General features: G+C 39.2%; 2 protein-coding genes across 2 annotated transcripts; one reads left to right on the top strand and one right to left on the bottom strand.

Annotated features, from left to right (window-relative positions):
- Positions 1–3,405: 3,405 nt before the first annotated feature.
- Positions 3,406–13,204, top strand: ciita (class II, major histocompatibility complex, transactivator). The gene is made up of 16 exons (XM_072442288.1): positions 3,406–3,418; positions 3,683–3,853; positions 4,937–4,984; positions 5,064–5,156; positions 5,576–5,629; positions 6,084–6,301; positions 7,430–8,607; positions 9,790–10,299; positions 10,366–10,545; positions 10,620–10,685; positions 11,452–11,532; positions 11,616–11,699; positions 11,776–11,859; positions 12,158–12,241; positions 12,901–12,984; positions 13,069–13,204. Exons 1-16 carry the CDS (start codon positions 3,406–3,408, stop codon positions 13,145–13,147), a joined length of 3,027 nt encoding a protein of 1,008 aa, XP_072298389.1. The 3' UTR covers positions 13,148–13,204.
- A 431-nt stretch (positions 13,205–13,635) lies between these two features.
- On the bottom strand, positions 13,636–15,896 carry dexi (Dexi homolog (mouse)). The gene is made up of 3 exons (XM_072442608.1): positions 15,736–15,896; positions 15,028–15,509; positions 13,636–14,940 (listed from the first exon to the last, which is right to left on the bottom strand). The coding sequence occupies exon 2, from the start codon at positions 15,407–15,409 to the stop codon at positions 15,140–15,142; it is 270 nt and encodes an 89-aa protein (XP_072298709.1). The 5' UTR covers positions 15,410–15,509; positions 15,736–15,896; the 3' UTR covers positions 13,636–14,940; positions 15,028–15,139.
- Between the last annotated feature and the right edge of the window lie 44 nt (positions 15,897–15,940).

A 15,940-nucleotide genomic window follows, 5' to 3' on the forward strand; every position in this document is an offset into this window, starting at 1 on the left:
ATCCAAATGTGATTAATCTACTGACTAAACTGTTTATGCATAGAGTGTTATTTATATTTAAAGGTGTACTATGTAACTTCCTGAGCTTATATCGCCATAGAGACAATGCAGTGACAGGCCAGATCTCACGGAAAGAATGTAACTGAATAAATGTAAGATATACTTTAGTTTCTTCGTTTATGTATCAGGGAAAATGCACATTAAGACATTGATCGACACATAAGAGGAAATATTCTAAATTCCACTTGCAAAAATGTGACCACTAATATAACTGCCAGCAATGGTTTTATACATAATTACAATTACTTTGAGCTAGTTCACCAAAGTCTTCATCCACTATATTTGGTGCTTCTGCAAATGTCAAGGTTTAGAGTGTGACTTTCAGTGATAAAATGAGTGATGAGCCTGATCTGGTTCTTATTTCCTTCACAATAGCTCCATGAACGTCACATTTGGCTTGGCACGGCTGGAAAGTGAAAGTAAAAGCGCAGGTACTTTAGGGCGCGTTGGCGAGCGCCACAAACGGAGCGGCGGCTCTAAATGTTCTGGACGTTCCCCGCGCCCGGTTCACGCGGAGGGACGAGCTAAAGGATGAGGGGATAAAGGTCTTATGGACTTGGACTCAGCAGCATCTCTCAACGCGCACCACAGCAGGTAATTGTACGTGCGCCTTTCTTCATCCACTACCACCAAGGACATGGCTTCATTTGCATTATAATAATCATTGTGTATCAACGAGTCACTTACTTTTCAATTGCTATGATCTAGACAAATGGAAAGTAAATAGTTACTTTTAGTTTACTCTCTACTTTTACAGCAGTACTTGTAACTGAGTCTGTTGATGTCTTTATAAAACATTTTGAGCAGTTAAAACCAGGGCTTTCTTTTTTTTTGATACAACATTTTGCTTAGTTTAGCAGCCATTGCCACTTTAAATCTATTTCTATATTTTTTTGTATTTCTGTTCTGTTTCTGTTTTTCTGAATTGAATTATGCAAACGTTTAATATCCATAAATGACTTCTTGTTATACTTATTTCACCATAAATGGACAAAAGCAAAGTGGTACATTTTTGTAATTCTTATTTTTTCAATATTTCTTTACGTATTAATTTATTTATACAGAAAAATGCAGGAGGTGGATCCAGGTCTGGTCACCTGTCCACTCCTGTCCTGTCTGCCAGGTGAGCCTCTGCATTTACACAACAATACTTTTCTATGCTGTAAACTAAATAAATAAATCCCACAATTATCTCATGCAATGTTTGGTCATTTGTAGATGATTTGCTACAATACATGGAAAATCTGGATAGTATAGTAGGTAAGTAAGCCAAAGAATCGATCATTTTAGATGCAAATGTTCAGTTCAGTGTGGCTCAGCTCAGATGTGTTTTATTGTTAATATTTTCCAGATCCAGATTTAGATCCAGATGGTCTTTTTGGCTTACTTGAGACTGAAGTCGAGAGCCGCTGTAAGCACCATTTTGTATTCATGGTAGATTAGCTAAACAGATGACTTGTCCCATTATAATAATTGGGTTAGGGTCTGTATTGTCTAATTTAGATTGAATAACTTGTTAGGCCTATATATCTTATTTTGTTATTATCAATGGAGAAAGAAGACAATCTTTAACTCATCTCAATGTTTAAACTGTGATCCTGAGACACACATTACCACATAAATAAATCTGCTTAGTCAAAATGAACATAGTGGCTCAGTCGGATCACAGGTGCTAAAACAACAATGGTTCATAGCAGATATTTTAATGAAAGCTAAACTGAATAACTAGTGACAGTTTCCTTCCTCTTTTAGGGCCCTCGGGTGAAGGTTCCTCTCCTGCTGAGTGCACACACGAGGGATCCCCCGAGAGCACCAGCACACAACCTCACAGAAGAAAAAGACCCAACAGTAACTGTCCATCTGCTCATTTATAAAGCAGAATGAGCATCGAACTACCGCAGTCAATTAGAAGTGGTGGAAAGTAACTAAAGTTAAAGTACATTTCAAATTATCTGTACTTTCCACTCGACTATATTCTTAAACTGGACTGAAAAGTAGAAAGTATGTTTCATATGGTTTGGGGGAGTTATTTTTATTCATTATTTTTAACATGATCAATCTGTGTGAAGGTTTTGAGTTCAAGCCCCAAAATACATGCAAAACATTCATAAGGGGTACTTAAGTAGATTTTGTATGTGTTACTTTTATTTTAATCATTTTTGCTCATCTATCTGCACTTTTACTTAAATAACAAGAACAGAGTACTCCCTCATGTCTATTAGAGCGTTTTCCCACTAACCCAAAGGTCTGCGGTTCACTCCCCAGTTCCCACTCTTGCGTACAAATGAATGATATTGTTATTATAATGAATAATTCACACAGCTTTCTTGATCATTTCTCTCCTACTCTAGAGCATGATGACGGTGAACACACAACATCACAACCCAAAAGGAAACGAACACTAATAGGTAAGTAAGACACGGTGAAAGTGTACGTTAAACTGCACTTCAGAAGAATCCAGGTGGTGGTCTTGACATTTTTTGGTGAGCAGCAGTTGAAATGGCCAGAATAGAACAACTTCTGTGAATGAAACAGGAACTTTTATTTAAAGGGAAATGCAACTGTTATAAATAAAAAAGAGAATTAGGAAGTTGAACCAGGAATGTCAGAGAGATCATTTAGCGCTGTTACCATAGTATTTAGAAATTCAAATGAAATATTGTGTCTTTTGAATGAGCAAAAGTCCTCAAATTGTCACCCATAAACAGGACGCTGAAAATCGTTAATTCATGTGTTTCAGCGTCCTGTCATAGCCAGGCATTTTGAGGATTTTCCCATTCCAAAGAGATTAAATGGTTTATTATTATATATTGTTTTAAATTGTTAATTGCAATTATAACTGTGCTAATTCCTCATCATTCTGAAACCCATAAATATGTGATGCACTGCTCACTTTGAAAAGAAATCACTAAAAAAAACAGAAAATCCACACATATATTGCAACTTGCTCTTAATGTGTCTTGCTCTTTTAAAGCAGAACTTAGCAACTTAGCGACAGAGCTCCCCCTGCAGCTCCCTTGTCAAAATACATTGCCAAAGAACAGACCCAATTCATCATACACGATCACATAGAAGTATAAGCACATACAAAAACATTGAACGTTGCCAAATATTAGAAAAGAAGAGTTAGGGTTTCTCAGGAGAGTTGTCTTCGGGTTGCACGGCTGGTTTTCTGCCCGGAAACAGCAGTGGGCAACGACGAACACTTCAAACGCCCCAAAAATACATATTTAACCATCACAGGGACTTAAAAAGACATTCAATAAGATGGAAATGTTACTTAATTATCCTTTAAGTAAGTTTATTGACATTATAACATATAAGTAAATGTTTTTGCCAGTTTATATGGGCAGCCCCTGTAAATACCTTGATATTAACCATAAAACACATCAAAACATCAACATTTTGAACACTTTTAGAGACAATAGGGCATTTTATTTGTATTTTTCTGGTCCAAGGGCTTTATTATTTGTCAGGACTTTTATAGAGTGAAATGGGGAGAGGCATTCAGCAAACGCCCGAGGACCTCTATAACGTTATGTTGATGTCTCTCTTGACAACTTGTCACAATATGTTCTCGCTACAGCAGCTTTGATTTAAAATACAAGCGGTTGTTTAGCAGCACGTGACCCAGCAGAGGCCCGTTGTGCGCCGTCTCCTCAAATCTCTCTGGTCCACGTTCCCCGTCCCAGTGCCATCAGCCACAAGAGCCTCAGAGCGCTGCTGCAGACGATCAAGCTCCCGCTCGTCCTCAGGCTGCCTCACACGGCCACTGCCCCGGCGTTCATACTGGGTAAGAGAGGAACAGGTTTGGCCACATTCACCAGCAACGTCCCGGTCACTTTATTCAATGACATCACTTTTTATTTTATTTCTCTGCTTGAGCCGTCAACAACGACAATGACAATTATTACAAAATGCGTTTCTCGACCGCTGTTGTTCATTGTATCATATATTACAAGCGTTCCTATTTGAAATTAAACAGTATGGTAAGCAGGGGTGATCAAAGTGAGGACCGCGGACCAAACCAAGCCTTCAATATTTAAAAGAATTGTGATGTTAGATGTACGTGTTTGCACATTATCTACTAAAATTGCATTATTGTGAAAACTATCATTCGCTCCAGTGATAAAAGGTTTTCAAGCCTTGTATTAGTGAAAATGTATCATTAGGTATTTATATACAAAGCTAGAATATATACGTTACTGTCCATAAAGTTTTCAGTTCAGTCGAGCAGTATAAGTAGTTCAAGGTTTCTTTCCAGGCAAAGCAATAACATCCACATGGAGAAAATGAAAAGTACATATTTCACCTTTAACTCAAAGTGCACATGACATAAAACATAGTAAACATGATTATATAATTTATTAGATTTTACATAGCTATTTTTTACAATTTTTTTCAGTTTGACAAATTTGTTTTTTAATGTTAGAGTACTTCATGGCTGAACATGAGAAACAGATGTGACATAAGTAGAGGCAATTCTACAACTGTTACCTAGCAACCATTATGTTAACAAGGGCCAAAATCTATATAAATTACACAATAGTTTGATTTGACAAAAACACCTGATAACAACTTTATTTTTTTCAAATTAATGTTTAAACTGTCAGTTGTATTGACATTTTCCCTGCATTTTGGGCAGAATTTGGCTTTTATTTTTCATTTTCTTCCACAAACTCCAACTTGACTGATGTAAAACTATGATAAATATTCACCACAGGGACTTCCCAACCAAGCAAAGTCATCATTCAAAAAATATAAGCAGCTGTCACCTGTTTGCTGTGGATGACTCACAGTATTTGTCCGTGGCTCCTCTGTCGTCTCCATCATCCACGCTGTTATTCACAACGACATGTTATTTCTTGTTTGATAGTTCCTGTTTCCCCTGAGTCCAGATGCAGCGCGCCTCCTCTGTCACCAGGTGGGTCCTGCTTTATAAACTCTCTTCACCTGCTGCGCTGTAACGTACAACTGACGCTTCATGTCATTGTACTTTGCAGTAAATGCGGCACCGGCACCGGTCCTGCCGAGTTCTTCCCCATCGGGATCATTGTCGGACATGTCTCCAGTCTGTACGTCTCCTCGGGCCCACGGTAAGGACAGTAGAACCCATTTGATTGATTCTTTTCAGTGGTGGAAGACATAGTAAGTTTAGAAGTACAGATACAGGAGCAAACCAAGTAAAAGTACTTAAAAATGAGTAACAAGTAAAACACAATTAAAGTGTCAAATTGGCTATTCCTGTTTATAATTAATGAATCATTTCTTGGTTATTTTTATCCATATAGCATATTTTTGTTTTCTCAAAGCTTAATTTAGGCTAGATGTCTCCGGAAATGTGCTGAAAAATAAACTGCTCTGCCATTTCAGCAGGTCTAAAACTATTGACAAAATTAAAGTCCAAATACAGTACTTTTAATTATGTACTTTGTTACTTTCATGGAAGTTACATATATATATTTTTTTCACACACGTAATCACATTTAAAATGACCAAATGTGCTTTTATTCAGAGAAGTGTCCAGTCAGTGAGTCGCATGCCGTCCCGCTCACACCGGCGATGCCACGTAAGTCACTGAGCCCGTTCTTGACTTTCTCCTTGTGTTCATACTGTATTAGAGCCGTCAAAAGTATCAAAAATCAGATACTAATTCCTATTAAAAGTTGTATTGAAACTAGATACTCATTTGAGCAAGCATCGATAAAAAACCTTGCTTTATTAGAACTAAATATAGTGATGTATTGAATGAGTATCGAGCCTATTCTTTGGTATCGAAACTAGTTTGTTATAAAGAATATATAAGATGTATTAAAAAATGTGGAATTCTCACGCAGAGATAAGTAAATTTGTCATCGTCAAGATTACAGAACCTTTGTATTTATTCCACCTCCATTAAAAAGGCAAAGTCCATCCCCTTTTAAATATTCTGAGCCACATATGTTTGGCAATTGTATATATTTATGGAACCAGTCTATTGCAAATGTACAGTGTCTCAGCACCAGCATGTGCTCCTATTCCAGAGACGGTAACGACCTACATCCGGGAAAGCAAAGCCCACGTGAGACGAGCCTGTGATGATTTGGGAGACGGTCTGACCCTCAGCGCAAACTACGTGGACTCAAAAGTGATCCAGCGCGACGCCGTCCAGTCGGGAAAGAACAGCAACAAAAGCCTTGACAGGGAGCTCAATGTCATGGGAGAGACGGACAGGAGGAAGTGCATGGTCCAACTAAACCAGGTAACAGATGCTGACAGAGACAACAGAGTAACAGTACACTTTTCTTTAAAGGGCACATGGCATGACATTGACTTTTAGAAGCTTTAAACTGCGGTGTAGGTGTTTTCCCGCTGTGTTTAGAGGGATTCATGCACGTGTGAGTTGTCTTTATTCTCGTGTAGTCAAAAATCACTGTTTTTTCTTTCCCTTTACACGTGCTCCCTGATCTGTACTTACTCACGTTCTCAGATGGTTTATTTTGTACTTTCGTTAAACAGTAATAAGTGTAAGTTTAAGCAGCGGCACGTTTCCACTTCTCGCTGCTGTGAGCATTTTGTTTTGGATCAATTTTGTGGTTTAAAACGTCCAAGATATAAAATAAAGATCAACAGGGTCATACATTACAGACTTTAAAGGAGAGCTATTGTGCTATTTTTGTATGTACTTATTATTGAACTATAACATAAGTACAACATAATTTTATGTTTTGTCCATTGTAAACTGTAATATTGATCTAAATCGGCTTGGAAATAGAAACAGGACCATTGACTTCCTGTTGAAAACTGCAAAATTGATAAGCACCGCCTCTTCACAACAAGTTATTGACATGTTTTTATTTTTGAAAAGTATCTACGTGACATTTTTGAGCAACACCCTGAGTCTTAATTTTTCAAACAATCCAAACTAAGTACAGGGATGTGGGCGGGGATAGGGGGTAGGTGAAAACAGGATTCTTTTGAGCACTCAGTTGCAGGAACAATACAGGATCAAACATGTAGGAATCAATCAAAACACAACTCTGAGTAAACTAATGATGAACAAGAGTAAAAGATAATAATTAAAATTGATTTGGCGTGATATGACCCCTTTAAGTTTTAGATGAGCTAAACAACGTGGCTTAATTCATGAGGTTTTCTTCATTGTCTCTGTTTAGTTTCTTTCCTTTTGATTCGAAACATGGAGCAATGCCAAAAATAACAACTGCTAAGATTAAGATTGACAGGCTGGGTCAGAAACTACATATAATACATAAATAAGCACATTTGAATAACAAATGTGGTTATACATATGAAGCCAGATCATTATACATTACATTGATACATTTGAAACAGTAAATACTTTGCTGCTGTTTGTTTTTTCTTCCCTCAGATATTCGAGCGTCGCTGTGGATGCCGTTCCAAGAGCTACAACCTGCTCGTGGGCAAGGCCGGGATGGGAAAAACCGCCTGCGTCAAGAAACTCTGCCACGATTGGTCGGCGGATTGCCTCCCTCAGTTCGACTTCGTGTTCCTACTGGACGCCCCATTGCTCGCCGCAACCGAACCCAAATACGGCCTCGAAACGCTACTGCTCCAACTCTCCTCGTCGGCGCCGCCTTGCTCCAACCCGGACGCCGTTTTCGCCCAAATCCTCGCCGCCCCGAAACGCACTCTCATCATATTCGACGGTTTCGAAGACTTGAGAGAGTTCGAACTGCTCGTGCAACATTTAGAAAAGGATGTGGCCAAAGATAGAAGTGCTAAGACTTTCACGATTCGACAACTGTATTCTGCTATTCTGCAACGGGTCGTGCTTCGTGGCTGCTCCCTCCTCCTCGCGTCCAGACCGAGAGGCAGTGCGAGCCAGCTGCTACGGAAAGTGGACAATATTTTGGAAACTTCTGGATTCTCACCCTCGGATGTAGAGATGTACATCAAGCAATACTTTCCCGATCCGGAAGTCCAACAATCAGCCGTCAAGCGCTTGCAAAACTGTAGCTATCTCGGTCTTTTGTGCTGGAATCCTGGGATATGTCGGCTTGTGTGCACGCTGTTGGGACGGCGACCGATTGCGGAGGATTTACCAAGAACTTTGACAGCGATTTGCCATCAGGTGCTGAAAATGAACGGTCTGAAAGATGAGCAAACGTCGATATCGAAGGGATCGGGAGAGGGCGGCGATGTACGCAACGCAACTCGAACGAGGGGAAACGCTCCGAGAAGAAAGGGTAAAAAGCAGAGCGGTCGAGAGGAGGATGGACCGGTGTCTGAGCTGAGTTGCCTGGCCTGGAAACAAGTCCAAATGAATTCCTCAATAATCACAAAGGAATTTTCCATATCGTGCAAAACCAGGGCAGCTGGACTCGAGATTGGGCTCCTGAACGCTACTCGAGCGGGAAAGAGATGGAGTTTATTGGACACTGAGAAAGAGAAAGGCAATTCAGACGACGGGGAGCTAACGATAAAAGATGGAACCAGAGAGACTGAAGTTTGTGGGCGTGAGATTTTGTGTTGGGCCAATCCTTTTCTTCAGAGCTTCCTTGCTGCTGTTCATTTGTCACTGTCGAGGTAAGAATGTAGTTTGCATGTCATTTCACTTGTGGGTTTCTCTTTGTTACTTAACGTGAGAGCGTTAGATTTCCTTCTCACTGCAGTTGTGTTTTGTTTTCAGGGCTCAACTGACTTAAGCTATGTTGCATTTCTTGTTAATGAGCTGCATCACAGCCACAAATATTTCCAGAAGTATCATTGAAACTACTTCTCAGACACCATCGTTCTGTGATATCATTGTCTCTTTTGCTGAAACAGCACATACATTACAGCTGCAATTTACTCTACTATTACTATTTCCCAAAGTTAGAAAACAACTGTAAAATCTCAAATAGAGATGTCCTTTTTTATTTTATTTTTAATAAGATGTTTTACATTTGACAAACGTTCACGAATATTGACACCATAATCTAATCATAGCATTAACATTTCCAGTTGTTATGAGTTAGGGTTAGGGTTAGGTTGTAATGTTCTCAGTAAACTCATTTCTAAATGTACAATATTTTTAAAATACTTCTGACATAAAAACATCCTTGACAGAACTCCTAGCTCCCACAGGTACATACTGTCATTGTGTCCTTGGGCAGGACACTTCAGCTGCCTCGTCCAGTGTCTGCATACACCGATGTGTGAAAGTGGTTCCACGATGGAAAGCACTTAAAGTGTCTTAAAGGCAGAAAAGCGCTGTATAATTGACCTTTACAATGAGTCATAGAGGGTACTACAGCAGACCGGGGCCTTATGACTGTTTATTTATCATAATTGTAATGCTGTACTCTTTGTTTGTATTGTTTATTGTCTTAGGCACATGTGTCCTGCAAATAAATTTGACCAATGTCCGTACGTACACATGAGAAATATTGTTCCGTTCATCATCTATTGAACAATCAGTCGATTTAGTAATTATCATGACAGGCCTGGATATGGCCAGGTTTTTGTTTTTTAATCAAACCCTAGTGAAAAGTTACTGTGCCTCTGATTGGGCAAACAGATTGACTTGAAATGACTTATATTTTACTTCTAAAATTGTCTGGATGATACTTTTTTTGTTCTTACGATTATAACCTGACTAATCACCATTATCAATGAACAGAATCATCTTGACATCCTTTGCTTAATATACTAACCTTAAATGCCAACACTGTGATCAAGAGAAGGAAGTGGTTTCGTGACACGTCTTCTTGCTTACTGTCCCAGCAGCTCTGCATGTGTGAAGACCCTCTCGTTCCAGACCTGCTCCAAGGGGCAACGACGACACCAGAGAGAGGCCTTTGAACTGACCCAGCGCTTTGCCGTGGGACTACTTTTTCATAACCAAGACGATCTTCTCCGGCTCCAGCCTCACAACAACAGCAAGACAGTGGTTACCAAACAGAAGTCACTCCTTGCCCACCTCAAACACCTCCAGTTTGATCACCTCCGGCCTTCCCAAATCCTGGACGTGTGTCACTTTGTTTACGAGGGATCTTTCACACATGCTGCTGAAGACAACAGCTCTTCCCGTTTGGCCGGACATGTCGCCAAGAATCTTCCACAGAAGCTGACGTTCAACGGAGTACCGCTCAGTCCAGCAGATGTACATGTCATCAGAAACGTCTTGCAACACGGCGGCCGTAGAGAGAGGAGATTCTCTTTGGACGTCCGAGATTGTGGGATTCAAGTGTCCGGGCTGAGATCTTTGGTGGGACTCGACTCCGTAGGAACGTACAGGTACTGGGTTTTGACGTTCAGAACTGTGTCGCTGTAGAACTTTGACTTAACTGTTTACTCATCTAGAGCTTGCATTGGTGACGTCGTTATATTGTGGGAGGAACTTGGAAAACAAAAAGAAGATGGTGTCCTGGGCGACGTTGTGTCCAAGTTCAAGATCGACCCATTCAAAGCCACACAAGTTAGTCATATTGAACATCTGGCTAAGCTGGTGGACATCCACACAAACAGGAGACTTCCAGAATGGTAATATAACTCAGGCAGATGTAAATACTTGAGGAAACATGCTATATATTTATTGTTCTGTATTTCTCCTACAGCCAGTTGAATTCCATCTTTGCTGAAGGAGTTCTTGCAGTTAAAGACCTGCACAGGCTGGAGCTGGAGTAAGCGCTTTAATCTCAGTCCAACATTTAACAGACAATTGTTCTACTGTCGACATTTAAATTCAGATGATGCTGAGATCATATGAACCTTTTCAAAAGAACAAATCCTAAACATTTAGCTTCAGTTTGGTTCAGTTTGTTAGTTTGTTTGTCTTTCAAAATACAGTAAAATGGCAGATTTGGGTTGAAATGCCTGGTTAAAAAAGGCAACAACGTAACTTTAAATTTAAATTGAACTACATAACAATTTTGAATCACAATGGTCACAAAGAATCATTTATATTACTGTTATTAGTTAATACTTTTTACAAAATTTTTTTATAAAATGGGGAAAAAAGACTAAAAAGACAATCACAGAAGAAGCGTATGTCTGTCCCATTTGTCACAATCTCAATTCAATTTGTCCATTTTCAAGTGTATTGATTTTTTTTCTTTTCTAATTTGGTCATTCAAAGTCTTCTTAACTAAATGCTGTGACCAGGTTTAGACCACAACAAGTATTTTGATGCACACATAAAATAAATTACACATGTTCAAAAAGGAGTAGGAAGACTTAATAATATTTTATGTATAAAACCATAGATAACTTATGTTCTGAAATGTTCTTGTATTAGTTTATTGGTTAATATTTAAGTGTCCAATAAGATAGTAATTCTCCTGGAACCATACATTTAAAACATAAAGCCCAAAAATATAATCACAACAACAGTAAAATCACAGTCAGATCTTTTGTCCTGCTGCTTCCAACTTTTGGACCTTGTTTCAGGCTCGGGCCGAACAAGGGCCCACTTGCTCTTCCCATGCTGTGGAAGTTGTTGCCAGGTCTACACAACTTACAACACTTGGAGTAAATATAATCCCTCATCCTGAAAAATGTCTATAAGAAGTGTGTAGACGTGCCATTTTTCTCAATTCCTCTTCCCTTTTTAGCCTGGAGAACAACAAAATTGACGATGACGGAGCTCAGCATTTGGCAAAGGCTTTGGTCTCGCTGTCCTCCTTAGAAACTATTAAGTGAGTCTGATATTTACACTTTTATTATGACAGATCATGTTTTCATCGTGTTTAACATTTTTAATTTTGTTCACAGTCTGTCACAGAACACTATTGGCGACACCGGAGCAAAGTCACTATCGGCCGCTTTAAGAAATCTTCCTAAACTTGTTCGGTTAAGGTACAAAAACATTGTACTATAGTAGAATTTGTGGTTTATTTTCAACATATATTTATGTAACTATGGGGCTAAATGAGCACAGATGGAAAGTCGGATTATATTAAATACACGTTCAAGATAATATTGCACTCCAGTCATTTAATACTGTGATGATTGTAAGAGATGCATTTGGCGCAGATCGTCAGTCAAGTTTCCATTAGTTAGCCCCAAGGCAAAGGAGTACATGAATATTGCCATGGTATCTTGAAAGGCACAAAATAAATCCAATTATTATTCATTTCTGCATCTGTCTTTTAAGCCTCCACAGCAATGCCATTTATGATGAAGGTGCCAACTGTTTCGCAGCAGTTCTTCCTCATATGTCCGCCCTCACGGAATTGGAGTAAGAATAGTTTTGCATACTTTTCACACATGGAAGATGGTGGAGGGTCTTGTCAACTGCTTGTTTCCATGGAGATGTAGAAGGTTCCACAGTATAGCTTTAAACGTAACCTAGAGAGACGAGCCTGCTTACAGTAAGAATGTATGTTTTTCTATTTTAGTTTTTATTGTTTTTATATAATACAAAATTAAGACAAAATTAAAACAAACAGAACTAGACACAAAAGGGAAAAAGAAAAATGGCAGTCCAGTGAGAGTCAGTCTGGCACAATCCTCTTCTTATCCGTCCAGTTTGTCCCAATATCTGTCAAATTCATATCCTTTTTTGCTGCAGATTGAACTACTTTCTCCAGGTATCCATCTATTATTTCTATTGTTGGAGTTTTTCATCAGTGATACATTGCTTTAAAGTCAAATGAATGTCAGATTGAAGAGATTTTGCATCGGCTTATGAAAGAATGCATGTAGAACACTTTCAGCTGAATAAATGCAACATGGATACATTTGATACGTTTAATGCCAGTGAACTGTGGAACACTTCAGGAAGGAAATGAGCAGCAGGCAGCCCATCAAAAAAAGTATATTTTCCATTTGAAGCACTTTATTGTGTCATATGGACGTCAAAACAACTGTAATAACATTTTGTAACATGTTGAACAGCATAACTTACAACTGGCTGACAGATGTGGGAGCACAGAGTTTGGGGAGCAGCCTGAAGCACTGTCAGCATATGAAGACTTTGAGGTGAAAAAGGAGTCTGGATATGTTGCCATAGTTACTGTATTCTGTTATAATGAAATACTCATGTTATGCATTGTGTCCCTGTAGGATGTGGGGTAAGCAAATTCCTTATGGTGCGTTTGAAAGACTAAAGCAGCAGGACCATCGCATTATGGATACTTTTTAGTGTGGAGCTGTGAATGTGCATTTTCACTTAAAAATGTATTTTTTTTTTTGTAATTTTTTTTTAAAGGACCATTAAAGAAAAACGTATTACAAAGCTCAAGATATGTTTATTCTACTACAATATTTTGTCTGTGAAAATATAGTCATCTAAGCTGGAATAAGATAATAAAATGTTCACTCCTTAGGCTGGTCCAAATTAATTGTATGTTTGCTGTAATCTGACCAACATTTTTCAAGTGGGTAGGTAATTTATTTTCTTTCTTTTTTTTACTTTAAAGGCATACAAAAATCCAAATGAATTGTATGTTTGCTGTAACATAATTATGTATTGTGTGACTGGTCGTCTTTAACCTGACTTTGTAGTATCCATTACACGAATGCCCTCTTGTGGACATTAAGTGAAATAACAGTGCTCTGATGCAATTATTCTTTATTCATTTAGTTTCAAAATGTCTGAGTCCAACTAAAACACTCATGTCAAGCTGGCAATAAAATGACCTTAGTTTATTGAATACATTTTGGGAACAAATGGTGGTATAATCCAAAACGCTACAATGACTGTATTTTGGAACAGAAACAGATGAACTGCTGAGTGAAGCTTGTTCTAATCAGCGTGATGTGAGCAGCTTTTGGTAGATGTCTGTTCTAGGGATAATAGTGAAGTTGATTTAATACTGCCATTGTCCTAGTTTCATAGGCTAGGATATTTTTTGTGTAATGTCAGATATGGACCCTGTCTACATTTCCCAATACTTTATGCCGGTTTAAATTATGGCTTATTTTCTCAAACTCACTGCACAATGAGCAATGGCACAGAGCGGAGGATGAGAGCTCCGCTGAGGAGATGCTTACTACAGTTCTGTGTTAAGGCTGGTTTATACGTCAGTGTCAAGCAGCGTTCAGCTGATACTGGTGTAGCTGGCGTCCTGACGCAGACCTGAAGCAAAGCATTCCAGCTTCTGTGTTGCACATTAGTGTTCTGATGCATTTCATTTTCATTTATGATAAAGCTATTTTCAATCTGCAGATCTTTAAGTCATTGCAAATTAACCACTCATAACGCTTTAGCTGTCTGAAGCGTTGCAGAGCGTCCGTCTTGATTTTTGAGTATAAACCAGCCTTAACCAACTCAATAAAATAATGCATGACCAGAGAAACTTGCAGGGTATTCACAAACCTCTGCAGTGGACTGCTTTTTCTGTCCAGTCAAGTGCATATTAAGATGAAAACATGAAACATAATTTTAGGAAACCCTACAGCTGCAAATGAATAAAATGGACAGTTGTAAGCAACAGGCATTTTACAATATCACAGTCATGCTGTTAACACAGGTGAATCAAAGAAAAATTTGGCACAACAAAGTGTTAGATTACCGGTGCTTGTATAGGCCAAAGAGCTCTGCAGATGCCGGTATGTTTCGTGTTCCCTGTTTCTCATGAATTTTGTGACGAAATGTTTTCCCATCTCAAATATTCCTTGTAAGAAGCAAAGCCTTTAAAATTTGCATTCAAGATATAAATAAAATAATTTCTTCCTAAAACTAAAGCACTCTGTTATTTTTAATCAACACTGGTGTCTAAACAATTGGCCACAATGTCAACCATGTTTAGACAGTCTTTATGTGCTGCTGAGCAGGAACACAAGGCCTGAGAATTTGACAGATCATTTCTTGTAGAAGACGCTACAAGATAGAAGAAACATGCTTATTCATGATTGCATGTTCTTCCTCAAGGACAGCTACTACAAGTGGCTGCAGCTCTTCCACTCTGGTTACCTTTTGTGAGCTGGGACAACCTTTAAAAAAAGACAAAATATATCAATGAAGGTGCCCTTCATTTTACAACGGCATGTCATCTTTGTGATAGTAACGTTACCACTCACCCCTTCACCCTGGCTGAGATGCGTATGGTCGTCCCCATTGACCCAGCAGCGTTTTTGTCCCATGTTCTATCAGAGTCAGTTACATGGGGCTTTGTAGTTTGTTGCTTCCACGTTATTCAAGGTAGCCCTCAAACACATCCAGCTCAGTGTCCGTGTCATAAGGCATAGAGGCCGGGTCAGAAATGACTCCAAGGTCCACCAGCGCCTGGTCCATGTCCTCGGGCAAAAACACTATCCCTACATTCAGGACAATGTACTCCATCAAGAAGGCATAATACAGGATCAGCACGTTCACAAAGAACAGGCCCAGATAAAACATATATGGGAACTCGTCCAAGTGCGATTCCACCGAATCTAGCTGTGCATAAATTGAGTGTGTCATAGAAATGTAGACGTCTGGGTCCAGTGTTTACATGGGCCGAAGTGGAGGCTATAGCCGAGCCTGAGGTGACCCTACTGAGTCCATGTCGGCCTGGGGTGACCTGCAACAGGCAAATATCACCATCAGTGCATTTAACCACACAAGTCAAGTCTGCAGGGCTAATATGAACTATAACAAACCATCAAAATATCATCTTAGACAACAGGGCATATTTGTCAGGCTAGGAAAATTCACAGCATGCCAGTTAGCTTCAATGCTAAAAACAGTAGCCTGTGTGAGCAGAAACGCAACAGTTAAAAGTTAAATATTTACTCGCAATCTCGTACCCAAAATTAAAACGCATCACGACCACAATACTCCATCAAGCACAGCACCACTAATCAGTTTATTAACATGACACAGAAACCGTCCGTGTCAAAACATCGCTGACAAAAACACGAAATCTGACACTTCGCCGTCTGCAGTGTCTTTCTGTTTACGGATTGGACCAGCCATGAGTCAATCAAAACGATACGTGCGTCGCGTGTCAAT

This window comes from Eucyclogobius newberryi, unplaced genomic scaffold, assembly GCF_026437365.1.
Source record: "Eucyclogobius newberryi isolate DKJ021-1_F unplaced genomic scaffold, fEucNew1.0.hap1 SCAF_13, whole genome shotgun sequence".
Classification (NCBI taxonomy): domain Eukaryota; kingdom Metazoa; phylum Chordata; class Actinopteri; order Gobiiformes; family Gobiidae; genus Eucyclogobius; species Eucyclogobius newberryi.

Excerpts from the sequence above, each read along its gene's own strand:
- ciita (XM_072442288.1), top strand. Across the intron at positions 11,533-11,615 it reads CACAACTTACAACACTTGGA|CCTGGAGAACAACAAAATTG; the intron begins GTAAATATAATC and ends TTCCCTTTTTAG. Across the intron at positions 12,242-12,900 it reads TCCGCCCTCACGGAATTGGA|CATAACTTACAACTGGCTGA; the intron begins GTAAGAATAGTT and ends CATGTTGAACAG.
- dexi (XM_072442608.1), bottom strand. The coding sequence starts at position 15,409 with ATGACACACTCAATTTATGCACAGCTAGATTCGGTGGAATCGCACTTG.